We start from the raw sequence: 27,654 nt of genomic DNA, 5'->3' as shown, positions 1-27,654 counted from the left end.
TCAATCTTCAAAGGAGCACCGGAGTACTCGCGTTACCTCACCCACAGGAAGCGGGTGTATAGGTCCCAAAGTTTGTCAGGTTTCGTCGTGGATTCCTATGGAGCCTTGGAGAAAAGATGCTGCAGGCGACCAGGAGAGAAGAGTCCGGTTGGATCCAAGGGTGGATCGAGGATGAAGAGTACCTGAAAGCAGAGGGGACAGAGTATGGGTCACTAGCCAGTGACCAGGAAGGAACCAGGTGATGTCGAGAAGCAATCAGGTGCTGTTGTGAAGCTGGTCTCCGCTGCCACGTGGACCAGGAGGTGTTGACGATGACGACCAGGAGCTGGGCACGGACTGCCCCACGAAGGCTCTCGCTGTTGGCGGTGTCGGTTCTCGATTCGGAGTCAACAGGCCTTGGCAAATGCAACCCACTCAGGAATCGAAGATGGCTTCTGGGTCAGACCAGCAAGGTCTGATGGCCTGCTCCTTTTCAGTGGAGCAAGGGCCAGTCTGGAGCAACCAGACCAGCGTTGGAAATTCAAGGTTTCGTCGTCACAGAGGCCACTAGCCAACGGGCAAGTGACCAGACAGACGCGTCGAGCAGGAAAATGCAGAAGGGCCCTCACGCAGAACTCGTGGAGTGTGGAGGGCTGGTCTTCGGTGCAGTTGGTGCTCGGGGCTGGGGCTTCTCAATCCCCAATGCACAACTTCGAGGGTGCCTCAGAAGTTGCACGGAAAGCAATTCGCTGGCGTTCCAAGATGGCCGGTCCCACGTCTCGCGTCGCCTTCACGGGTCTCAGCTTTGCTGTGGCTGTGGATCGGGCTGAAGGAAGTCTGGGTCTTGTCAGTTCTCTGTGCTCGGGCGGGAGTGTCAACAAAGCAAACCGTTGATCGCTTGATGGTGCCTGCTTGTGCAGGGTGGTCACTCCTTGACCACAAGGGAGATTCTTCAGTCTTCTACGGCGAGTAGGATGTCGAAGGTCCAGAGTTTCGCATCAGAGTTTCAATCAGGATAAATCTAAAGTCTTGGGACTCAGCTCCTACCTATATACCAAATCTAGGGGCTGGTTTACCTGCTAGGTCCCTCCTATGGGTGGGACCCAGGAAGGGGGTGGTTACACCCCTTTCCCTTTGTCCAGTTTCACGCCAGAGCTGGGGCTGGAGTGCCCCAGCACCGGTTTGAACTGGACTATGCATGGGACACCTTGTGTGCCCCAGGCAGTGTCTCATTTCATTCAGCCCTGCCTGCCCCAATACACTATAGCCTGTCTGGGGTGGTGCTAGCACCTCCCTGTGACAGGAAACCTATTGTCCAAGCCTCCCTCGCTGGAAGGACTCCAAGCAGCAGGAGGTCAGACTTGTGTCTGTGGCAGCAGCATCCATTTTGTGAAGCTGAGGCTCTGGTTAACTTTAACCGGGATTAATGGAAGTAACATGTCTTCTCCCTCTAGAAGGGTGGAATGCTACCACCGTCGCCAGAACTGGCGAGGGGGTAGTATTCCAAAGCGTATGACACCTTACACCACATGTTTTGATTAAGCCCAACCAAAGATAGCATTTAACCGCGAGGATTATAATGCACTTAAGAGTATATGGTATGGCATTATCCTAGAACAGCTATAAGGACATGGTTCCGAAAGCTGCAGACAGGCTCAGCTCATGCTAGAGCACCATCTCACATAAAACCAAGCACTCTGCCTTCAGGATTGTTAAGGCCGGCCATAGGAGTGACTTATAGGTGTATATGTGTCCAGATATAAGGTTAGACATAGGAATACTATATCTAAGCAAGGGGTGATTACACGACCTTGCCCCAGCTGAGGAATCAGCCAGTTGTGTCAGTTTGGATGGCCAGCCAGGGGTGGCAAAAGATATGCTGCAGCCCCTGGTAGGCCTTGGGTGCACCAAAGCCCTGGGTACCTATAGTACACTGTACAGGGACTCATGAGTGACCCAAATCCCAATTGGTGATGTACCTAAAGTACATGGAGGGAATTTAGAGAGAGAACAGCAGGGCTGTGGGTCTGATTAGCAGGCCCACAGCCACATTAAGTCGAAAACCAGTGAAGCAAAAAGCAAAGAAATGGGGTGACCATAGGAAAGCAGACCCTACTCTCCAACAGCAATGAACAGGGATTCCCGAAGGGTGGGTGGCAGCTTGCCAGTCATATGCCTCGGCATACATCTCTAGCAGATGAGGGGCCAGCTCCTCTGCAAATTCTTTGTAGAATTCATTAGGAAAGCCATCGGGCCGGGGGCCTTCTTGTTTGGAAGGGACTTAATCGCTGCGCAAACCTCTTCTACTATGACCGGTTGGCTAAGAAATTTCCTTTGTCCATCCGAGAGCTAGGCGACGGCAATGTCTGCAAGGTATGCATACAAGTCATCACCGTCCGCCACCCGTGGGGTGTATATGAACAATTGTTACTTACCTGTAAACGGTGGTTCTCCAGTATTGGTGTCTTTCATAGATTCACATGCTTGAATATTCCCCGTCGAAGTGGGAGCCCCACGGTAAATAAAATAGCAATAAACCAAAAATATATGTATATAAAAACATACTTACATACATTCCAAAACCATAAATACTTATAAGTACTACGGTTAGCATTAACACATAGGAATACATAGAAAACAAGAAAACCTTTATTGCATATCCATGTCATTATGTTAGTCCAAACTACAGCCAATCAGGCACAGGCACCCCTCTAGAACCTTCTCCTCAGAGGCTCAGGCCCTCAGATTTTCGTAGCACAAGAGTGACAAAAGAGACTAGGAGGAGAAGCGAGCCTCTGAGGGGATGTTCGTGGGTCGCATGTGAATCTTTGAAAGACACCAATACTGGAGAACCTCCGTTTACAGGTAATTAACAATTGTTCTTCTCCAGTATTGGGGTGTCTTTCATAGATTTACATGCTGGAATAGAATAGTGAGCAGTAATAGCTGCCCGCAAGGCAAAATAGCAGTGCATTAGCATGAAAATGCAATGAAATGACATAAGCAGCCAGACCGATAAAGTAAAAAGTCTGTACAGGCGGAGGGAAGGAAAGAGGCTCACCTTATTTAAAAAGATTACGAACCACCGCTTTGCTGTATCAGCTTCGTTGATTGTCTCAAGGCAGTAGTGCTTCGTAAATGTGTGCCTGCTGGACCACCTGGCTGCTCGACATATTTGGTGAATCGGCACACCAGAAAACAGGGCAGTAGAGGATGACATCGCCCTGGTGGAATGAGCGCTCACTGTAGACTGAGGATTGCCAGCCTTCTGATGACAGAAGGAAATAGTGGAGGAAATCCAACGTGCAATAGTTGGCAGGCCCCTTGCGCATGAGTCCATAAGCAACGAGCAGTTGATCAGACCTGCGAAAAGGCGCTGTTCTCTTAACGTCCAAAGAATGCAAACGCTGCTCTGCTGGAGATTGGGGATTAGCAAAAAAAGTCTTTAAGAACACTGGTTCATTGAGGTGAAAATCAGTTGGCACCTTAGGCATGAATGCCGGGTTGGTGCGAAGTACAACACAGACCGATTTGAATTGAAGGAAAGGAGGCTGAATGGTAAAGGCGTGGATATCACTCACGCGACGTGAGGAGGTCAATGCAAGAAGAAGGGCCACTTTCCAGGTCAAGAATTTCAAATCCGCTTTGTGGATTGGCTCAAAAGGCGCCTTCATCAATTGCGCCAAAACAACATTGAGATGCCAGGTAGGAGGAGGACGCCGAATGGGCGGGAACATCCTGAACATCCCCTTGAAAAACTGTCGAATGACTCTGGAAGAGTAGAGAGAGGAAGATAAAGTCCAGAGTAGGCTGATGCAACTCCCACTCGTGGGTCGAGGACGCGGACCTGCTGAGGGAATCCGCTAGGATGTTGGAGATGCCTGGCAGGTGAACCGCTGTCAGACTGATTTGGTGACGGAGTGCCCAGTCCAAGATACTCTGTGCCAACTGAGATAGGAGCGGTGACTTGGTGCCACCCTGCTTGTTTACATAGTGCATACTGGTGGTATTGTCGGTTTGAATGAGCACTGATTCCCCCTGGAGGAGAAGATGAAAGACTTGAGCGCCAGGAAAACGGCCATTAGTTCCAGTCTGTTGATGTGCCAGGAGCATTGAGACAGGGTCCACTTGCCCTTTATGGATAGCCCCTGAAGATGTGCGCCCCAACCGTCCAGGGAGGCATCCGTGGTAAGAATGAGCTCCGGAGTGATGGTTAGGAAAGAAGTACCGGCAGCGATGTTTGACGGTTGAGCCCACCATTGGAGAGCGGATCTCATCCGAGCGGTCACCAGGACCAGATCGGTGAAAGAACCGGTTACCTGACGCCACTGTTCATCCAGTTCCTCCTGAATTGGACGACTCTTGAGCCTGCAATTTGGGATCAGGGAGATGCAGGAGGATGCCATCCCAAGAAAAGACTTCAATACACGAACTGAAACGGACAGTTTTGAACGGATGAGAGCCTCTAGGTGTAGAATCCACAGCTGACGCTCGCGAGACACGAATGCGTTCGCCAGTGAAGTATACAGAGTGGCCCCTAGAAAGGTCCTGCATGGAGCTTCTCGGTGTTGGAGAGACCGAGGGAGTGGAATAGAGTCTGACAGAATTGAGTGTCCAGAGACGCCTGATGACGAGATTTCGACTTGATGAGACAGTCGTCCAGGAAGGGAAAAATTTGAACTCCCCTCAAACGTAGATATGCCACCACCGGGGCCAGGACTTTTGTGAAGACGTGAGGGGCGGAGCGAAGGCCGAAAGGCAGAACCTTGAATTGAAAGTCTCTGCGCCCTACACGGAAGCGCAAGTACTTCCGGTGTTTCGGAAGTATCGGCACGTGGAAATAAGCTTCCTGGAGATCGATGGTGGTCATGAAATCGTCATTCGAGAGAAAACGGAGAACTTCTGCGAGTGTGAGCATGCGGAAGGATTGGCACTTCAGGTATTTGTTCAGGGCTCGTAAGTCGAGGATCGGACGCCATTCGCCAGACTTCTTGAGGACGAGGAAAAACTGAGAATATAATCCCATCCCCTTCTGAGACTTGGGAACCACTTCGATGGCACCTTTCTGAATCATGAGAGGAATTTGTTGAAAGAGCAACTTGAGGTGAGCCGGAGGTGGACCATTGGAGGAGTGGTTGGAGGGAACTTGACAAACTCCAAAGCATGGCCTTTTGATACAATGTCCAGTACCCAACGGTCCGAGGTGATTGAAGACCAAGTGGAAAACAAAAGGGAGATTCGACCTCCAACTTTGAGCGGGGAAGGCAAGTCATTGTTTCTTAGAAGTGGAGCCTCTGTAGGAAGACTTTCCTCTGTAAGACTTGGTAGACTGCTGTTGATAGGACTGCTTTGACTGGGAGGAGTATCTTTGATTTCCTTGGCCGTAGGAGCGGTACTGGTTGGATCCGCCACGAAAAGAAGAGGAGGTGCCGTGTCGGCGCGCACCATGAAAAGGCTGTTTGCGAAACTGCAAAGTGCCTAATGCCTGAGCCGTCTCAGTGTCCTTTTTTTATTGTTTGAAGTGCGTCGTCTACATGCTGGCCAAAAAGCGATTCGCAGTCATAGGGCATATCGAAGATTTTCGCCTGAACCTCCTGGCGAAAAGAGGTGGAACGAAGCCAGCCCTGATGTCGTAAAACAGCTGCCCCCGCAAGCTGACTAAAACCAGTGCACACAATGTCCACAGAGCAGTCAATAATCTCTGATGACGCTCTCTCTCCCTCCTGAAGAATCTTGAGAGCCTCTGCTCTGGAGGGCTCAGGGATGAGGTCGATAAAAGAAGACATATCCGATCACATCTGGCGGTCGTAGCGCCCCAAAATGGCCAGAGAATTCGCAGCCCTCACGGTGGTAGACGCCATAGTGGAATTTATTTTGCCAATGGCATCAAGACGACGTCCCTCACGGTCAGGAGGAGCGGTAATTGGACAAGACGGGTTCCTGGAACGGCGCTGTGCGGCCTGGGTGATCACGGAATCTGGTTTAGGCTGCGCTACCAAGTAAGCTGGAGAACCTTGGGGCGCCCTATATTTCTTCTCCAAAGGAGGAAAAAGTGCCGGAATAGAATCTGGCATCTGCATCAGTTTGACACCCTCGTTCCAAATGAAATCAATTATGGCCACTGTCCGGACCTGTTTTTAAGGTTGACTCTTGAAATCATAAAGAAAACAGTCCTCATCCTTCAGAACCATAGGAAGTTTGAAACGCTGCGCCGCTCGTTCCATAAGTTGGTGAAAAACAGCTATATCCACAATAGGGGAATCCCCTGGACTGGAAGGTGGCGGAGACGGCGTCTGGATTTGATAGTCGTCCCAATCCGCCATGTTCCCATCATCATCATCGACTTCACCGTCTTCCCGATCTGGGCGAACGTCTTCATCCTCAAACCGTTGCATGGACCTGAATAGAGGTTGAAGGCGGTGCAGAGGGCGCAACTGACTCTGGCAGTGGAGCAGGGGGAGGAGCTGCGGTAGCTGCAGGCACTGTAGGTTGAGGAGAGCTCTGGTGAGACGGGGGAAATCGTCTATTATAATCTTCTAGCATGTACTGAAGATTAGAAATGGGGGAGAGCGATATTTGATTGGTGGGAACCTGAACAGAAGGTTCCTCCTCTTGAAAATAAGGATCCACCTGATCATCCTGATACTGAATGACGAGCTCCGAAGGGCTTCGAGCTGCCTGGAATTGATCATTTTCTTCCTCATCAGAACCAGAGTCCTGCTCCGAACCCGTGGCAAAAAGAGGTGATGGAGGCTGAGAATGACGTGGAATTGGAAGCTGATCCAAAGGTACCCGTCGCCGTTGGTGCAGAGGGTCAACAGCAGAAGCCTTAAATCCGGATGAAGAAATCGGCACCAGAAGCAATGATGCGCAGGTAGAAGTCGACGACATTAACACCGTTGACGGGACAACCGCCGTCGACGGCAAGACCACAGCCGTCGACGAAGCAGCCATCGATGAAGCCGTCGACGACAAGATCACAGCCGTCGACGGAGCCGCCGTCGACCAAACAGCCGTCGCCGACGGAGCACCCGCCAACGAAGAGGCTCTCTTCACAGTAAGCATCGACGATTTTTTTTTTTTTTTTTTTTTTAAAACCTTTATTGTGCATCAAGAAAAGAACAAATACGGGCCCATAACCAACCGGCCGGCCACGGGTACAATCGAAGCACTAACGCATGCAACACGGCGACACAGTAACATCTTGTCACGAAAAGCAAATATTCGAAAGTTACACTGTAGATCATGTTGTTACCGCGTCTCAGGATTAATAAAGGTTTGTTTTATATTTTCTGGCAGCTAGGAAGGTCGACAATCGCCATTTTAGCGTAAACAAAGAAATCAAAAGAGCAGAGTTAGTGCAGGCATGACGTAATAGTAACCACAATATTATCATGCAATCATGAAACCCAGAAGTAAATCTACACAGGCGGAAGAGCAGCTCTGAAATTGTACAGCAGGATTATAACAGTCAACGTCATAAACAGTGCCCATCACCACCCACCCATCAACTACCCCAAACACGGACCCAAGATAAAAGTAAAGAAAGGGAAACGAAGGCAAAAAGAAAGAAAGCAAAAACAAGGCACCATAGAAACCGAAACCAAACTCAAAACCCATCCCCCAACCCCCACCCTACACGCATGCAGAGGCTACGGCCTACCCCCCCCCCCAGCAGTGTGTCTGTCGCCCAATAAACCCGAAATATAGAATAAGAAGAGAGAAGAAAAGGAAAGAATATAGATGACTTCTAAGATATAGGGAGTAAGAAAAGAGCAATCTAATCTATAACTCCCAGTAAAGAAGAAAAGAGGGGAGGAGCCCACCGGATACTAAGTCTCTCGGACACCCCAACCATACAACCTCTCCTACCCTATACACCGTAACAAGAATAGAGAATATACAGCACAAAGTAAAGTAGGGAGAGCACACGTGTCATATCAGTACGAACTTAAGAGGCGCCCCCTCCCGAATCCCCACCCGTCAATCAAACCCAAGTAGTCATATCCCCTCATGTGTACCAGCAAAAACCGTGAGCTACGAGCATCATACAAAGCAAGAAGAGTCAAATTAGCACACTTTAAAGAAGCGCTTCAGTCCGAGACCTCGCCAGCCAGGAATGTACCATCCACCAATCGACGAAGATTTTGATGTCGACGAGATTGCCTTCTTAGACGTCGACGATGAGATTGGGATTGTCGACGAGATAGATTTGTAGCTCACAACACTATCGTCGACACGGACGCAGCCGCCGTCGACGATCCACTGGCACAAGTCGTCGTCAGAGAGCTGGAGACGGCGGATTTCATCGTCGGAACGACCGTCGATGCTCCCGTCGACGATTTAGCACGTTTTTTAGAGGAAACATGCGTTTAAGGAGCCGTGGACGCCTGAGAGTCAGATATCGGGGGAGTAGGAATAGCAGGAGGAGGTGGAGACACAGAAGGAGCCTTCTGAAGTTGAAGTTTCTTCTTTTTCAGGAAAGGAGATGGCAAATCCTGCACACTGCTACGTTTAGAAGCGGCTCTAGACACATCTGACGCAAGGCTTCCTGCGTCAGAAAGGGGCGAATCCTTATCCTTCAACCTCTGCAACCACAGGAGGAGACGCCCCTCTCTGTCCTTAAGGGTCTTGGTGGAGAAAGTCCAGCTAATTTTACATTTTCCTACCTCATGCTCTGGATAGAGGCAGTAAATACACTTCTTGTGAGGGTCCTCAGAGAAGAGCCGCAATTTCCCACAAGAAGCACATGGTCGAAACAAAGACTTCTTACTTTAAGGCATCCCAGCAAAAACTAGAAATCTTGACGTGCGGTAGAAATTCTGAGGGCCTGAGCCTCTGAGGAGAAGGTTCTAGAGGGGTGCTTGCACCTGATTGGCTGTAGTTTGGACTAACATAATGACATGGATATGCTATAAAGGTTTTCTTGTCTTCTATGTATTCCTATGTGTTAATGCTAACCTTAGTACTTATAAGTATTTAATAATAATAATAATAATAATAAAGAGCTTATAGAGCGCTCAGTAACGCCATCACGGCGTGTCCCCGCGCTAAGCTACCAATGAAGCAGCATAGAAAACCCAGACTCTATGCAGTATATAGATGTGTTTTTTTATGGTTTTGGAATGTATGTAATTATGTTTTTATATATATATAATTGTTTTATAGCGATTTTATTTACCGTGGGGCTCCCACCTCGACAACGGGGAATATTCAAGCATGTGAATCTATGAAAGACACACCAATACTGGAGAAGTCTGCATACCTGGTGCGGAATTGTGCCAAAATCTACGTGGTAGTGTAGTGATCACAGCCAGCATGGTCAGTGATCTTAGAGAGAACATGGTGGTGTAGGCGGTCTCTGATCTTATGGGCCAGGTGGCGACCTGGATGTCCCCCTCCCCGTAGGCACGGGCAACATGTCGTCTGGCAATGTATTTAACCTCTCGTTCCGCTAGCTCAGTGTATTCCAGTGTGGCCTCCTTGATCAGCAGCAGCATCTGAGCACATGGCGAGGCCTCATAGGCGTGTTCAAGGTCATGCAGTGTTTAGCAAATGTGCAAGAGATACCTTATTATGCTCTGACCGCGTGCAAGGTAATCCCTCCACCCGGGACACCCAACCTCTCGCCGCCTCACTCAGCAGCCAATAATTTAGCTGGGACCAGCAGCTGTGGATAGATGAGTGCCCTCATGCCTGTCCCAACTTCGCTGCCCCCCAGACTTCTATCAACCCCAGTTCGGACATTCCCTCGTTAATGACCCTGGCTTTCCTGGGGGATTGCCCTTCTCGACGCTTGTCCTTGTGCTGGGGTCTAAATGTGTAATCCTCCCTCCCCCCCAACAGTATCACTGCTTCTGGCCATTCACGCAGTGTGGAGATTATACACTCAAAAGTGCTAGGGTTATCTATGTCGGACCCGTAAGTATTTACGATTGTGACTAGATAGCCCGCTAATTTCCCATGTACCGTGGCGTAGCGCCCAGCATCATCGATTCAGGCTGTGATCATGGTAAATGGGACATTCTTCTTGATCAGCGTGTGAGTACACCCCGTGAATAGGAGGAGGCCAATTGATAGCCAGACCATTGCGACCCAACCCGCTCATTGGTCCTCGGGGTCAGGTGTGTTTCCTGTACTAGAGCAATGGTGACATCATGGTGGTCTAAATAAGCTAGGACCTGACGGATCTTTTTCGGTGAGTTGAGCACCCGTACATTCTACGTGAGACAGGTAATTAGAGAGTGAGCAATGTACAGGTCAAAGGCAGGTTATACATTGAGCATGATATGTCAATGAAACATGTAAGAACATCCACCTTTATCTCAAGAAAAACAATGAATAGTGCCACAGAATAAAACCCATCAAAACCCCCCCCCCGCCCCTTATCGCCCCCATCACCCCCTCCCACTTTAGCAGCCCCAACATGCCAAAGCCATCCCAAATCCCCCCAGATAGTCCCTGAAAGTAGCACCAAGGGAATGAACAGTAATGGGGCTCACCCATGGGTGAGAGCTGGAGAGGAGAAATGCCTCCCATAGTAGTGGAAGGTGGCTGAGCAAAAATATTCATGTTGTCTAGCCATTACCATGTAGTGTCACAGATAGTGATAGATCTGCCTAAACATGAGCAGTATCGTAACAAAGAGTATATGGTGGTACGAACAGCATAATGAAGGCAGCTGGGCATTGTCCTCATATCACAGCACAGTTACAATGCAGTTGGCAGGCAGGGAGAGTCAAATTGGAGCGTGGCAGGGAGGGCAGACCATCCACCCAATTCAAGGGACCCTCAAATATCATTGTTCGTCAGGTATCTCACGAGATGTGCCACCACCATCTGCGTCAGAGGAGGGGGCCCGGCTGCGCCGGTTTTGAGACTTCGCATAGTCCATTGGTGACTTGGGGGTGGTGAAGATCCGGAGTCTTTCGTTATAGTCTATGTGCAGTCGCACAGGGTAAAGCATGGCATAAGAGATCTGTACCGCGATGAGTATTCTTTTTACTGGCTGGTATTCCCGGCGGACTTCCTGTACTGCGCCAGTGAAATCGGGGTAGAAAGCAAGGGTGTTGCCCTCATGCGTTATTTTGCCCTTCTCCCGGGCCATGCGGAGGATGGCATCCCGGTCCCGGTAGCTGAGTAGGCGGGCAATGATGGGGCATGGCGCCGCGCCCGGCGGAGGGCGAGAGGCAGGAGACCTGTGGGCCCGCTCCACAATTAGTACCTATGACAGGTGTTTCGCACCAAAATTGTCCCAGAGAAGGTTTTCCACATAGGCTTCAAGGTGGCCAGTGTTGGTGTATTCTGGTAAGCCAAGAATGAACACATTATTGCGATGCAACCAGGCCTCCAAATCTTCATTGCAGGCCTGTATGACAGCTAGGACCCTCTCCACTGACGTCTCCTTCGTAGTCACTTGCTGCGGGCCGTCCTCATCCTCCGAGATGCGTGTTGCGGCCTCACCCTGTCGCATAGCACGTTTAAGCTTCTGCGATATGTGGTCCATGCGTAAGTTCAGGTTGTCGACCTTCCCATCGATAGATTGGAGACTTGCTTGGACTGCTAGGAGAGTTTTGTCAATATTGGACAGATGGTCACTAGGCGCATCAATTTCGGAGTCCGAGACGCCTGTTGAGATGTTTTTGGGGACCTGCGGGGCTCAAAAGTGAGTCACGGTTGGCTGCGCTCAGATTTCCCGATGTCAATGACACTGCAGCAGGACAAGGCTGGAGAAGAAGATAGTGGCCACAAGACGGGCGTCCGGGCCAACATGGTCAGGAATCAGACAGTCAGTATTGAAGGAGCAAGAGATAGGGCACAGCAAGACCATGCGCTGGAGTGTGCACAGTAACGCCGTGAAGAAGACGGTAGAGCAGTCTTTGTGGTGAGGGGGAGGGACAGCAGCGAAGGTGAAGTATCCTGTTAGGCCCTGCAGATCCCACCACTCGACCCCCGCAGGAGGCAGCAGCTGATACTTGAAACGTGACTCATGTGCGCTGTTCACACACTCAGGCCCAAAAACAATCCAAGTCTGGTAAGTGAAATACCAGTAATGGCCTTGCAGCAGCCCGCAGAGAGAGATGGCACAGAATAACAGCAGCAATGATTACAGGTGGAGAGGGTATGGCATCTTGCAAGCAGGCCCCTGTGATGGCGATGTCTTGAGGCAGGAGAAAGACCGGTGTCGCCCCCGGTCACGGCGCAGGAGATAGGTGTGAGATGAGAGTACCACCGTACTTCAGCAAATATGGGCATCTCTGGTCACCAGTAGCAGGCAGCAGTAAGGGGCCTTGCTGGATATGCCGACTCGAGAGGCACGTTATTAATACTACATGAACGGCAGGTGCGGCCGCCACTCGCACCACTCTGTCTCCACCAGTCGATATAGAGCGTTGCCAACTACAAGTCCAGCCACCAATCAGAGCTCCCACCTCCGGCAGCAGGACACAGGGTGCCGCTGCACGAGGGTGATCACTGGATTCAAGAGAGGCCCTGCCACGGGGAACCGCAGGTAGGCCACAGTAAGGGGGGCGTGGCACACACCTCAGGCGAGGCCCGTGTCAGTGGGCCGGTTCTGCGGGGGGCTGCAGTCGGGTGGACCGGGCCGGAACAGGAATAGGGTCAATGCCGGCAGCCTACGACCCGCGCCGTGCTGATCAGGGCCTGGGAAAAGGCGCGCACCCCAGCGAACCTAGAGCATACCGCGCATGAGTGCCCGCCACCCCCAAACCAATCCGCCCAGGCCGCCAGCCGATCCGTGGAATCTCCACACGCTGCCTCACGGTCCCAATCAGCGTGCGATGCAGCACTCATCTCAGCCCCGGGGCCAGAGTACGTCACCTGCCGCCATGAGGCGATGCGGGCCAACAGACTATTGGGCTCCCCTCTCTCCAGCCCGATGACAGAGGACAGCGCTGCACAGGAGAGGCTGCCCACTGTTCTCCACTACGCTTCCACTGCAGGCAGGTTGCGGATCGCTGGCGTAACTTATTATCGATGATTGATGGCTCGGCCAGCAGGGCTGCTCTATCGAGTGGCCATCTTGCCGTGCGCCCTCTAGCGCCCCCAAGCAGTCTGAACAATTTCTGTCACATATGTCCTAGTTTCAGGAGGGCAGATATAATGTCAATACTTAAGCTGCCCTCTGAACCACTACTGCAAATAATGCACTTTCATCCTTTGGTGGCCCATGAGGCAACTCATGAAGCCGACTGGCATTTAGTTAATATAGGCACACCTTGCTCTGGCACAAGCTCAGTCGGAAACCAAAAGAAAATGAAGCCTCTGCTTATAGCTATGACATGAAAAAGGCACAGTGGTAGAGCCAAGCTGCATTACAACTGGTTGGACTTTTGAAATTCCGTTGCTCAACAGTGGTTGAACTCTTGCTGTTGGTGGTTCGGGGTCTGAACATCAGCACTGGATCATCAACCTGTGCCAGTGGAATCAGTACTAGCATAGATCTCGGGGCCAAAGTGGCAGTCTGTACCAGAGTCTGAACAGGCCTCGTAACCGGTCCCACAGGGACAGATGGCGCCATCTAACCTGCCAGAGGTTATCCAATTTGAGGCCCTTGCAATTCAGTGGGGCCAGAAAGCACGGCAGAGGGAGCCAGAAGTACCCTAAAGATTTGTAGCATGGCCTCTTGAAGGCCTCGATCGCCTGCAGAGTCGACGTCAAAGTAATAAGACTTAAATCTTGATGCTATTGTGCCTTTTTTTTGAGCAACAAGAATGATCATGTCCTGTTGAAGCAGTTGTCTCTTAGAATAGTGTCAAGTTAATTTTTCTAAGATTACTGATGGACAGCGAAAGGGTTCCAAAATGATGACATTTAAAATGTGATGTAATATAAAGTAACTCAGCAGCATTGTCAACTTACCTCCATGGAAAATACAATGAAAACAAGTCAAAGACTGTACTGCTACTATGTTCGCAAAAAATTGTAAAAGGTTTGTGATTCAGAATGTTCCTTACCTCATCCGATATTTGCTGTGCTAACCGTATAGCAACATTTCTTAACATACATTCTGATGTTGGATTTGGAATGTTCTGGAGGGCATTTTGTAGCACCACTGCTTGATCGTGAGTTGCTTGATTTATCTGGAATAGACTGTCCTCATTAGGTAAACGAAATATGAACCATAAAACACACTGACTCAATTGAGACATTATGAATTTTTTTTTGACCAGCTATATTGGTGAAACGAAGAATAGATATGAACAAAATGAAACAATTTTGAAAATAAACCAGACCACCAACAACAGAGCACATTACAAATGAAAACACGAGCTGAGATTGTCTGACACACTCTGGATCAGCAGTAGTGATGAGCGTTTATTTGAGTGTCAAAATTAGTCTTCAAATCAAGGTCGAGCTACACAAGATAGAAAACAAAGGAGGAGGTACAGCTCTGGCAGAAATCATAGCTTTCTTTCACACTTTGTTTTTACATTAATCTAGTAAATGTGAAACAAATGCTATATCAGTGATCTGAGGGAGCACAGTCACACTCAGCCCTACTGGGCTAGTCTGTGACAAACTCCAGGCCATAACTCTAATCTTTCCAGTGCTAGTTCATAATGATTGCCACTGGAGTGATGTGAATTTGGCAACTTAAAACCACAAAAGAACAGGCGTGTGGGCAGTGCAGTTGAAAGTCTAGAAAAGATTGCAATATTGTTAATCTCAGAGTTAGTAATTTTCATAGATCCACACACTCTTGAGTCCTGCAAAACATCACCACAACACTATAGTAAACAGTGGTTTGTGGGTAAAGTACCTAGTTAGTTATAGTGGTTGCTACTATGATTAAATTTACTATTATGTTGATTTTCAGTTTGAAAGGTGGTATTACACTGTTGGTCTCTGAATTGCTGCATAGTTTATTTCTGTGTTTTGTTGTACTGTTGCTCTTATGAAAATGTTGTTTTGTGTAAATGTCTTTGCTGGGTGTTTGAGTACATGAATCAGTTCACTTTTAAACTTTATTCGGCAAGTTAAAAACATACATAAAACATTAAATATTACATTAGGTGTAATTACATGGGATGAAAGAAGGCTAAAATACATGATTTTATATGGCATATATACTTTAGCAATCCAATCTTACCAAATTTTCCAAATCCAAAGGCCAATGGATGTTGAAACCTAATACTTTTCCTCAGACTAACTGATAAAACGGGCAACGTTAAAACACACTAATAAACAAGTTACTTACCTTCGGTAACAATATATCTGTAAGAAATATTAGTTAGTTATAGATTCCTTACCTTAGAATTACCCCCAGGCATCAGACTGGATCCGGAAAGTTTTTTTGTCAGCAGTACCTCTGCGCGTCGGAAAGTGGTGTTGGTCGGCTTCGCATCCGTCAGAGTCATGGTCGCCGGGATGACGTAGCGGTAGTTACTTAGACGCCGCCCTCGCGCACTGATGTCAGTTCTGTACACAATTTTCCACGTCAGAAACGCAGAGCCATGCAAGACACTGACCACTGGTGCACAAAACTAGGGCCCTGAAAGGAGATCCTTAACCCTAGAAATCGGTTCGCCATACGGGGAGGATGGGTGGGGTGGTAAGGAATCTATAAATAACTAATGTTTCTTACAGATATATAATTACCAAAGGTAAGTAACTTGTTCATCTGAAAGAAACACATTAGTTATAGATTCCTTGCCTTAGAATAGATACCCCAGCAATACCAACCCCGGATGTAGATCTGAGAACCAAGATCAAACCACAAAGTCCTGGAGAACAGAACGGCCAAAGAAGCTGTCTCTTCGGACTTGGCTAGCCAGAAAGTAGTGTTTCGTAAACATGAACAGTGATGCCCACGTAGCTGACTGACAGATGTCATGTAGAGGAACTCCTCTTCCCAAGGCAGTAGTGGCTGCTGTCGCCCTGGTGGAATGGGGCGAAGCCCCACTGGAGGCTCCTTTAAAGCCAGAGAATAGCATACTTTTTTAATACACAAAATGACCCATCCAGAAATGGTTCGCTTGTGTGCAGTCCGAACTTTCTTGGTGCCCACGTAGCTAACAAAGAGTTGGTCATCCAACCGGAAATGTTTTGTGCGAACCATATAGAACGAAAGTGCACGTTTTGGGTCCCGATAGTGGAGCCGCTCTTTTTTGAAGGATGCGGAAAGAAGGTGAGCAAAGTGATGGTATGCCCGATGTGAAAGGCAGAGACAACCTTAGGAAGGAAGAATGGACAAGCCTGAAAACTACCTTGTCCGGAGGGAAACACAGGAAAGGAGGCTTGGACGAAAGAGCCTGGAGCTCACACTTCTGGCAGATGTGATGACTTCCCCGGAAAGCAGTTTTAAGCGTCAGAAGCCTCAGAGGACATTTTTGAAGCATCTCATAGGGAGCGCACATTAAATAAGTTAAGACTAGATTCAAGTCAAGATGAATTATGCCTTTCAAGAAACGATTAACCACCGGGGACTTGAAAAGAGAAGGCTGATCTGGAAGCCGAAGGAAGGCAGAAATGCCTGAAAGATGGCCCTTGATAGGGCCCAGAGCAGAAACCTGCTGGGCTAAACAAAGAAGAAACAAGAGAACCTTAGAAAGAGGGGCAGAAAGGGGATCCACAGCCTTCGTTGTGCACCATGCCACAAACTAGTTCCACCAGCAGGCGTATACCGTCTTAGTGGAGGGACGCCTGGCTGCCAAGATTACATCGCAAACCTCGGGAGGCAGGACAAACAATGTCAACTGCCGCCGCTCAATCTCCACGCAAGGCGATGGAGGCTGGACAGGTTCAGGAGGAGGACCATCCCCTGTTGCTGCAACAGAACATCCTCCCGAAGAGGCAGACAGGTCGGAGGATCGATGGCCATGTTGAGCAGCTTGGGATACCAGACTCTTCGTGCCCAATCTGGAGGCACAAGGATGACTTGGGCCCGGTTGCGCCTGATCTTCCGCACGCTGGGTAGAAGTGGTATAGGCGGAAAGGCGTAAAATAGACCGCAACTCCACTCGCAACGAAAAGCGTCGCCTAACAAGTGTGGCCTAGGAAATTCAAACACGCAGAATTGCTGACATTGCGCGTTCTCTTCGGTGGCGAATAGTTCTAACCAAGGCTCTCCCCACTGTCGAAAGAGACCTTGCATCACCTTCGAGTATAGACGCCATTCGTGATCCATCATGCACCAGAGTTCATCCGCCTTGGAGTTCAGGGAACCTGGCAGGTGTTGAACCACCAGGTATATGCCCTGATGTTCCAGCCATGTCCAGAGGCTGAGGGCCTCCTGATGAGGGTTCATGACCACGCCTCCAGCCGCTCGCAGGTTGGGGAACTTGCTGCGGCCTGTGGGGGACGTAGTGGGGCACCCCTTTCATAGCCACGAAAGAGGCGAAAAGCAGACAGCACTGGGTGGCTGGAGAGGCCCAAGGTCATAGCCGTGGCCCATGAGTCCTTGAAGTGCTCTAGAGCGTTGTCTGCTTTGTTGCCAAAAAGGTGACCGCCATCAAGGGGCATGTCCATGAGGGTGTTCTGGACATCCCCAAAAAGCCAATCTCATCCAGCCAATCTCATCCATGCGACAAAGGGTTACAGACATGGAAATTGTCCTGCCTAGAGAATTGGTGGTATCCAGACCACAACGGATGGTAAACTTCGCCACATCTCTCCCGGCGGCGACAGCCTGGGAGAGCACTGTCCAGGCCTCCTCGAGACACTGCTGCAGCACCTGCGCAACCGTATCCTACACAGAGCGGGAATAACAGCCCAACAGACAGGCGTGGTTTACCAACCGCAGTCTCAAGCTGGCGTAAGAGAAAATCTTATTCGCAAGATGATACAGCTTCTTGGATTCCCTTTCTGGTGGAGCAGTAGGGAATGCACTCTTGGAAGTGGAGGCTTGGACCACCAAGCTCTCCGGGGTGGGGTGTTGGGAGATAAGAGTGGGGTCGCCGGGAAGTGGCGTCGCGCAATCATTCTGTCCATGGGAGCCCCCGTGTTGTTCCTCGACTATGTGCCCAAAATGACGTCGGTAAGGGCCTCATTAAACGGCAGCAGGGGCTCCGCAGAGCTCACAGCCGGCAGAAGCACTTCTGTCAAGAGGTTAGTCCTGACCGCCACCCTAGGAAGCTCGAGGTTGAGAGGCTCTGCCGGCCTACGCAACCGTATGACGCTCCCTTTTCCGTAGCCACGGTAGGAGGAGACAACATGCCAAGGTCAGGGGAGGTGTAGAGACTACTAGCATCCCCCAGTTCCTCTCTCCAGTCCGGTTCAGATCCTAGCTGATCAGTTGAAGTGTCACCTGACCTCTCCCAGTCCTCCTCCTCCTCAGATTACCAATCTGGCTGAAAAGGGACCCCAGGAGTGAACAGGGGCACAAAAACCCCTCGGGCGATGCCGTTCCGGATCCGCGACCAGCGTCAGTTGCAGTTGCGGTGCCGGAGGAAGCGGCGCCGGTGGAGGTGTAATAAGGTGAACCGGTGCCGTCCATGGGGGCCTGCGGCACTGGGGCTGGAGCTGACGACGGAGAAGGCCTAGGCCCCCCCAATTGAGTCCTTAGGGCCCAAAGGCGCGCCGGCGGGTTCGGGCTGTCGCCTAAAAATGGCGTGTATCGCCTTGTAAAATTTAAGAAGCTGGGCAGGAGTCGCTCCGGGTCCCGACAAGGGAGGGAAGCCCGAAGTCGACTTTTCAGGCTCCGCGCGCAGAGCTGTGGGAGGGGCACCACCCGCATCCCTCGTCAAGTCAACCGCCGATGGGGCAAAGTCGAGGAGCGACGATGCTTCTTCGACTTCTTTTTTGTGTTTCGACTTACCCCACCCCGGGTGCGAAGACTTCGATGACTTGGATGAGTGGTGATTGCTCCGCGACCGGTCCCTGTAAGAAAGTTGCTCTGTATATATTGCACCAAAGTAAGGTACAGTCTGCACTGAGTCCACAGTCCCCAGAGGTTTGGCAGAGGTTAAAGTTAGATATAACCTTACTCTCTAAAGTGGCAGCTTGGTCGAGCAATAAGGCAGTATCAGAGGACAGTGTAAAGCATTTGTTGTACACACTCGGTCAACAAATGGTCTCACACACACACAAGAACTGAACTCTAGGCCAATTGTTTTGTATATAAAAATATTTTTTTTTTATTGAAGAACCACAAGTTGGTATAAAAATACTCTCTCAGAATGAGATGTTGCAATTTAATACTTTCAAATAGCAATAGACTTTTAAATGCAATAGATACAGTTGTTGCAATATGCAACACAAGTTAAACACAATTATAACATTGAGCTCAGTTTTAAGGAATTGCAATAAAATCACTTTACAAATGTGTCTTACTCAGGGCTGGATCCAGCCCTTGTGCATTTCGTGTAAACAGTTGAAAGAAATAGTTTTTGTTACACAGGCGATTTAAAAGGAATATTCGTATGTTTTGAAAATCGACACTTATAAGAAATTCTGGTAAAACCAGGCAATGTTATCCTATGGGAGGAAATTGAGTTATTGGAAAATCACAGTTGTAATTACTTTTTATGGTCAGTGCTGGGCACAAAGATCCAGCTCTGGGATCTCTCCTGGTAACAGGCGAGTAATTTCGTTTTCGTTAATCGGATGATTTTTATGGAATATTTCAAAGTTTCAAAACTCGACACTTAGAAGAATTTCCAAGTGAAACCAGCAAATGTTACCCTATGGAGAAAAAACAGGTTATCAGTCTTCGGGTAAGTACTCGACTGGCAGAGTTAAGGTTCTGGGGTAAGACTCGGGGGTCTCCCAGGGTCAGGTAGGTACAGTCGTTACACCCTCAGCGGCACAGGGGCAGCCGGGTGCAGAGTGAGTGGGCCCAATGTTAGCCTGTAGCAGGCAGGGGACCTTTGGTTGGTGGCTGCTAGCAGGCAGGCCACACGGCTGGGGGAGCCGAGCTCCTGGTCACTTAAACAGGGCAAGTGGGGAAGCAGAATAGACCAGATGCTGCACTTCCAGTTGCACTCGGGTGGCTGGGTGCAGGGTGCTTTTGGGCCGTCGGGCGCCCAATGTATTTCAATGGGAAAGGTACAAGACGACCAAAGGCTGCAAGCTCGGGGACGAAGATTCTTCAGGTGGGACCACCACTTCAAGAGGTAGGTTGGGAAGCTGTAGGTTAGGTAGGCACCCCAGAGGAGGGCACAGGGGGCTGCAGGGCGCCGGGATGTCTTTTGATGTCGGGAAATCTTACCCTCTGCTGGTCGCGGTTGGAGGGGTCCCTGGTTGTGAGGCTGCAGCCGTCGTCAGGAGTGTCGAGGAGGGTCCTTGGGTGCTGGATTCGTGGTCACAGTAGCCCGGGGGATGTCTTCATGGTCTTTGTTCACTCAGGCACAGGCCGGGCTCGGCAGGTGCAGAGTGTGCTGGATTCGCGGTTCCTGGCGGACACCAGGAGTTGTTGATCTTTGAGCAGAACCACTGCTCGTGGTAGTGCCAGTATTTAGTTGAGAAAGGCAGTCAGGTCCTCCGGGGTTTTTGAGGTTGCTGACCACAAGAGACGCCGGGGTTTAACAGGAGCAGGTTCGAGGATCGACAGGCCTGTAGGGCTGGGGCCAAGTCAGTTGGTGTCGTCCTCTAGTTAGCAGCAGGTCTTCTTTCTTTTTGTTCTTCTTCTTGTTCGGAATCGGGATCTGAGGAAGGAAGGTTCAGGGTGCCCCTAAATACTAAATTTAGGGGTGTTACAGGTAGGGAAAGTCAGGGACCAATGAGTTCCTTTCCTGGGGTGAGTACACCCCACTATCCTGCCACTCTCCAGTGGGAGGGGGGCAGGAGCCTAGTACTGACTGGGTAGGGCTCCCCATGCTCAAGATGGAGGTAGCCCGGAGTTGTGCTTCACCTCGCCTCCCCCACCTAAGGGGTGAGGTTGGCAGAGGATGGCACACCCCATTTCCTCACTTAGGTTTTCCCACCTGTCTTCCCGCCAGAGTGAGGGTCAGAACAAGTGGGGGCCAGTTACTGAATACAGCAAGAGGTCTGGAGAAGCTCACAAAGGCAGCAGGCCTTTGAAGCTTCCCCTGCCCATCCTGGGGAAGGAGACCTAGCACCATGTCGGGGGATGTGCATTGTTGCAGGCCCAAGAGAGCGGATGGCTCTCTACCCAGGAGTCCAGCAACATGTCAGCTGGGTGGCAGCCTAGGCAGCCTCTCGGTCCGGATCTGGGATGTGGGTTTGTTTAAGGGGGCAACTCTAAGCTGCCCTCTGTTGTACATTTTACATTAAATCCCACACTGGCATCAGTGCTGGTTTAATGTGCTGAGAAGTTTGATAACAAACTTTTCAGTCTTCAGTGTAGCCATTATGGTGCTGTGGAGTTCGTAATGACAACCTTCCTGCGTGGGCACAGGGCTCATGCACCTGTGCCCACGCCACTGGCATAGTGCACCCAGCTAGAGGGGTGACTGAGGTATGCCAGGGCAGTGTGTTTGTGGGCATGTCGACTCTGGTTCTGCACCAAGACACTCAGCCTGCCAAGGCAGTGTGTGTGTATCAGGGTACAGGGCCTCTAAGGGTGGCACGATAAGTGCTGCAGCTGTTAAGGGTCTTCTCTGGTCACAGAGCCCTGGGTACCTAGGGTACAATTTACCAGGGACTGACCTGTGACCAGAGATGCCAATTGAGTTTAGGCTTCAATGCAGTTTTAGGGAAGGTACATAGGCCCTGGGTACCTGATTGGCAGGAGCCCAGAGCACACTCAGTCAAAGTACATCAGCAATTCAGCAAAAAGTGGGGGCATACCATGTAAGAAAGATGGCACTTTCTCATAGGCCCTCAAACTCCCTCACGACCAGGACCTCGAAGAACAGACTGCCGGCGCTCAAGCAGCTTTCGGGACCGCTCCCGCAAAGCCTTTGGAGCCATGGACCGGCAGTCTGAGCACAACTTGGGGTTGTTGTCGCGCTCTAGGCATAAGAGGCACATGCGGTGCGGATCCATAACCGACATAAGTTAGGTACAGGAACCGCATGCCTTGAATCCGGGCATCCCTCATGCACCAGCAGTCATAGACTCAAAAAAGACAGCGACAAAAGTTGCTCATAAAGTTCAGTCAAAAAATGACTGGAGGTACCACTCTCTCCAGATCTGCGCTGGCTGGTGCTGAAAAAGACGAACTGACGTCAGCGCGCGAGGGCGGCGTCTAAGTAGCTCCCGCAACGTCATCCCAAAGACCACAACGCTAACAACGGACGCGGAGCCGACCAACGCCACCTTCCGACGGGCACAGGTCCTGCTGATGAAAAAACTTACCGGATACAGTCTGACGCATGGGGGTAATTCTCAGGTGAGGAATCTATAACTAACGTGTTTCTTTCAGATAGTAACTTAAAGGCTCTAATATAAGATTCAACCTGAACACCGTTTTGACCTCAGTGGCGGATAAAGATCTTTTTAAATGAAAGCACCCCAAGCAGGGACAAAAAACTGGTAGATTGTTGGCTCAGCAATTAAAGCAGATTGAATCATCAAGGGTTTTATCTATCCTCAGTTCTCACAAAAGTAAGGTGATCACTTTGCTGAATCAGATTACTGCTAACTTTATGAGATACAACAAAACTGTATACACCTAAGAAGGAAGAGGCAACAACTCCACTTCAGAGCTAGGTTATTTAAAGATGAGCAGAATCTCCAACTGCATAATGAGGAGAGGATCATCTGCCAACAGATATTACAGTGGAAGACGTCATCAAAGCCAATAAATGTATGCCAATGCGAAAGGCTCACTGAAAGGATGGATTCCAGGCAGAGTTCTACAAATTAAACAAGTGCCCCAGATGTTATGTAATATCTTTAAACATGCAGAAGAAAATAACGTCATACTAGCGGATTTTGATCAGGCCATAATTGTCTTTCTCTAAAGTCAGATAAAGACTTTTTGTATTGTGGTAGATACAGGCCAATGTTAAACTATTGGCAGAGGTTGTGCCCAGGCTGTGTTCAATCAACGAGGCTGCTGTGCATCCCAGGGTGCAGTGGCTCTACAGCTCTGCAAGACACGGATGGCCAGGGCTATTAAGAGATGAGCCCTTTTAAAACTACTGGTACATGCTCACTAGGGCATGAGACATTGAGAAGTGCCATACATCTCCCTGACCCTTGTGCAGAGCGAGGGTCAGAGTGACAATGGAGTGCAATCAGAATCCATTAATTAAAAATACAAACAAAGCAGGAAATGAGCAGTTGGAGAACCACCACCTCTATTAACTAGCTGCTACTGGACCTGCATTATTCAGGTAGACATTGTCTTGCTCAAATTTTGTTTTTCCTAATGCTTGCTGAATCGCAAAGCCAAATTAAGAGCAAACCGTCGCCAGATAGTACACTGTGGTTGTGAAAGGATCAACCAGGGCCATATCTTTTCACGGTGTTAGATAATGGAGGGTGAAAAGAAACAAAGGGTGTGGAGGTGGCAGCCGGGTGGAGACATTATCAAAGGGGGCTACTACATAAAGCCTCACTTAACATTCCACAAAATGCCATGGTTTTAAAGACACTGCAAGTGGCCAATGGCTTTAAAAAAAATGCCAAAAGGCAAATGTATATGGGGGTTAACCTTAAGCCCACTCTGTGCTGTACTGAATGTATGTATGTATGTATGTTTGTTTATTGGTAACATAAGGTCTCCAACAAACAAGTACAGCGGTCTGTGGGTAAGATCTAAAAAAGCTAATTCAATTTTCAGATCTTTAAAAACACGTTGCTGATCTTAAAGCTTTTATTGCGAAAAAATAGAGTGCACGCAATCAGTGACAGTTTTACACATGAACACAGTCCTGAATTCTCAAAGAAACGGTAGGATGAAACAGATCAGCAGGCTAACTATCACTGGCAAACTACAGTACAGAATTATCAATTAAACATTACGTTTTGGCTAATGCAAGCTCAGCATTACACCAGGTGGATCTAGGAGCAGATCTGCTTAACTCATAACAAATCTAGCCTTAAATGTGCATGCATATCTGAAAGAAAAGGGACAAAAGATATCTTGGGAGTTGAGAAATTCATGCCCTAACTACATTCACATTAGGTTCTGCAAGATGCAAAACTGGCATATGTTGCCTCGAAAAGGAAACAAATGTATCTTCCTTTAAAGTACAATAAAAAGGAAGTGACAGTTCTAGTACTGCCTACCTAACAGATCACACCTTGAACTGTACGAAATTTGCAGATTTTATTTATTTGTTTTGCATTAATAAACCCCCAAGTTTGATGATGCATATACAGTATGCAATATGAAACACAGGCCAGGAAACTAACTTATTATTGAATAAGGACATTTTGTTTTAATTAATGAACTTGATGATCCAAACTCTGCAAAGGTATTCCATGCTGTTATGTTAAAAAAGAAAACATTAAGTTCAAAGGTTGGCACCTCTGTCTTTTCATGCCTAGAAGACTTACTCTAGGGCTTGAGGATTTACCATTTGTATTTTGTTTCAAAACTGTAGTTTCACAAGTGGATTCTTTCTAAAGTTTTGCATTCTCTTATTGAATGCTTCTATTGCATGCTACCTCAAATAGCCTCTTTCCTCTATTTTCCTAAAACCCTACATGAAAATTTGACCTTGACCTAAAACGTCCACTTTCTCCCTTCCCTTTCTTTTGAATGCCCACATCTTTGCCTTCTATCCCTGCATGTATTTTCTCCCTAAAGTCCCACCTGCATGCCTATCTGCCTTATTCGTATTATATTTCAGCAAATTGCCGAAACTTCTCGTTTGAAAATCATACCATTGCAAATCATAAATACCAAATATCCTTTAGGCTGGCAATCCCAACTCCTTTATCCCCACTAATGATCTCTCCTAACTCCAAGTAATTTAATCTACCACAAATAAACTAGTGTAAATGCCTGGAATGGCTTTTTGAAAGCACAAGAATAACCACTAACCCTGGGTTCCAGAGTAGCACAAATCACTGCAATGCTATGTTAAGGGTAGTAAGCACTACATAATTAAAACACAAAACAAAGAAAAACAACCTTTCAAGTGAACCACATTATAAAACCAATTAACAAAATCTTTTGTTGACAAAGTCCATTATACATCAACAACACAGATCATTTGATTCTCAACACAGACAAAGAATAGGTATAGAGGTGAAATAAAATGGGTTACCGGTGACATTGGGCTAGCAACTTCTCCAACTGGTTGGCAAGCTTCTGCTACAGCTCGTACATGGCCATAGCCTATTGCTGTTAGCAACAGTTTGGCGACCTTCAGAGCATTGAGGTAGGCACCACGTCGTGTTTCAAGATCTGCATTTGGCAGGAAATTATTTCGCGTCAGCATGCTCAATACAAGTGGTAAGCCACCACTTTTCAAAAAGTTGAACTGAAAATCACTTGCATCTTCCCCAAGAGGAGCACTGGCAGGCATCAACAATGCATACACTACCTGTATGGAAAAAAGATAATTAAGCTTAATATCCATAACCACTAAATAAAGATTATCTAAGCAGTGGCTCCTGCTACACAGGAAGAAAGCTGGAGGACTAAAAGTATAAAGTATGTGCAATAAAGAAACCTGAAGTTGGTACTGGCAAAGCATCAGTTAGTTCACGGCACAAAAATGAGTCACACTGGCCAATAAAATAACACCTTCATGAACTTTAACATAAGCACATTACTAACCAGTTCAGTATTGTGGAAGCACATCAGTGTTGGGTTGGCTCTTTAAAACAACACTTAAAATGAGCCTTTATCCACTTACCCGACAGAAAGTGATACATACTCACCAAGCACTATATTTAAGTAATAACACAAACAAACAGCTGATCATTTATTCAGAAGTACTACATTATGTTGGGCAGACATTTTTCTAAACAGGTATACACAAACTGTGACATAGGAAATTTCTTCTGCATTTTTTTTTTTTATTGAAAACCTTTATTGTGCAGAAATTGCTCACAAATACGGGCCTACAACCCATCGGGCCGGCCACCACAATTATAGAAGCACAATGGTCAGGACAGAAGCTCCAGCAGGGTACCACAGTAATCCAAACGGGAATCAAAGGCGAAAAGCCACAGAGCAACCACCACGAGCAGGATGAGAGAAGGTTGATTTTATAATAGAAGAAGGGGTATAGCAGAATGATGGCAATCATTAAGGTCCAGAGGGCCGTGGCGGGCCGCGAGCAAGCAGTAATACAGAATACAGGAAAATTCAAAAAGAACAGTTACATTTTAACAAAGGCAGAACGTGAGTCCCACATTAGTAAGCAATTGCAACCGCTGCCCAGCGCCCACCCACCACTACGAAAACACACAATGATACAGAGAACGGAAAATAGACTTACAAAACAAAGAGCCCTCTGCTACAACAACCCAGGGGAGGGAAGAAAAATAAAAGGGGGAAGGGAAAAAGGAAAAGGACATCTGGAAAAAGGGGGGAAGAAAGAACGCGGCATCACAGCATGCGCCCCATGGCTAACAAAGCACTCAAAAATAGACCGGCACAGGGAACCAGTGGTAACAGGAGTAATAGATGCGTAGTAAACCGTGACGGCAGGGAGACCAGAAGGCCCATGCTAGCAAAAAACACTCCAGGGGGCCCACATGCAGACACCGCGTCCCGAAAAAAGGGATACATAAGAGCCATAGAACCAAAAAAGGAAAAGAGGGGGGAAAAAACAAAATGACAGACCCCCCCCACCCCGCACACCCCACCCTGCACCCCTGCAGAAGGCTATGGCCTACCCCCCAGCAGCGTGCCTGTCGCCCTAACTAGAAACCCGAAATATAGAAGAGTTAAAAGTAAAGAAAGAACCACAAAGACAAAAAGAAGAAGGGGAAATAGGGAGACAACGACGGGAGAGGAGCCACATAAACAAAACCATCAGCTCCCACCCCCCCGTCCGAACACACTCAGTGCCCACGGGAAGATAGTGATTACGAGGATAAGCTCCAGGAACATGAAGGAGAATCGAACATAGTCATACAGTCACAAACGGATCATCCGACCATACCGCAAAATAATAGTCCACCGAGGCATGTTCATCTCAACCCTGTCCTCGTCTATCCAAAGCCGTAGTCATCCAACGCACCAGGAACCAGACCATGAGGAACCAGAGGCGAATAGCAGGGAGTCCAATCGTCAATCCACACAAGTCATATCGATTTCGACCCAGATGAACAGGAAACGACTGTAACCACCGCAGGTAATGCAGGCACAGTTCCGCCGACAATAGGAGGAAAGCCGTTTCGGCGGAGCAACCACAGGATCTACGTTCGGCCATTCGAGGCAAAAAAGGAATGGGAGATCCAACGAGACCGGTCCGGACGGGACCCGGCCGGCGGACCCCCAGCACAGGAGAAATCACATGATGATTGAGAGCAGCGGGTATCCGTACACCCAAACAAGCGGCAGCCGCCGGGTCCACGACCTCCAGGAAAGTCCCAGCAGCACACAGCAGCGATGAAGCCGCACACATCGGGGGGGGGCCCAGCAGGCCCAGCAAAATGATCGTCATCCAGTCCAGCGATAGGTGCGGTCACGGAAGCACTCCAGGAGCGCAAAGCGGCGAGAATGTCGCCAAGCGTAGGCTCACCTTTACGGTATTCAGCAAACGAGCCATGCGGCGGACCAGCGTCGCCAGTCTCGGCCAGGCTGAGAGACAGGGAGCCGGCCGCCATCTTGAAAGCCCGGCGGGGCCGCGGCAATCTCCGACCCCCGTCCGGCCACAAGCGGGGTCACACAGGATA

At 48.8% G+C, this 27,654-nt stretch overlaps 1 protein-coding gene across 1 annotated transcript in view; it reads right to left on the bottom strand.

Annotated features, from left to right (window-relative positions):
• USP9X (ubiquitin specific peptidase 9 X-linked) overlaps nucleotides 1–27,654 on the bottom strand; it is a 1,542,050-nt gene that overhangs the window by 675,149 nt on the left and 839,247 nt on the right. The window contains exons 23-24 of the mRNA XM_078658291.1: nucleotides 25,068–25,346; nucleotides 13,956–14,081 (exon numbers count right to left, since the gene is read on the bottom strand). Coding sequence (XP_078514417.1) covers nucleotides 13,956–14,081; nucleotides 25,068–25,346 — 405 coding nt within the window. The remainder of the gene's footprint in view (nucleotides 1–13,955; nucleotides 14,082–25,067; nucleotides 25,347–27,654) is intronic.

Source organism: Lissotriton helveticus, chromosome 8 (assembly GCF_964261635.1).
Source record: "Lissotriton helveticus chromosome 8, aLisHel1.1, whole genome shotgun sequence".
Lineage (NCBI taxonomy): Eukaryota > Metazoa > Chordata > Amphibia > Caudata > Salamandridae > Lissotriton > Lissotriton helveticus.
The sequence above is the reverse complement of the archived record's forward strand: the minus strand, read 5'-3'. Positions and strand labels throughout refer to the sequence as shown.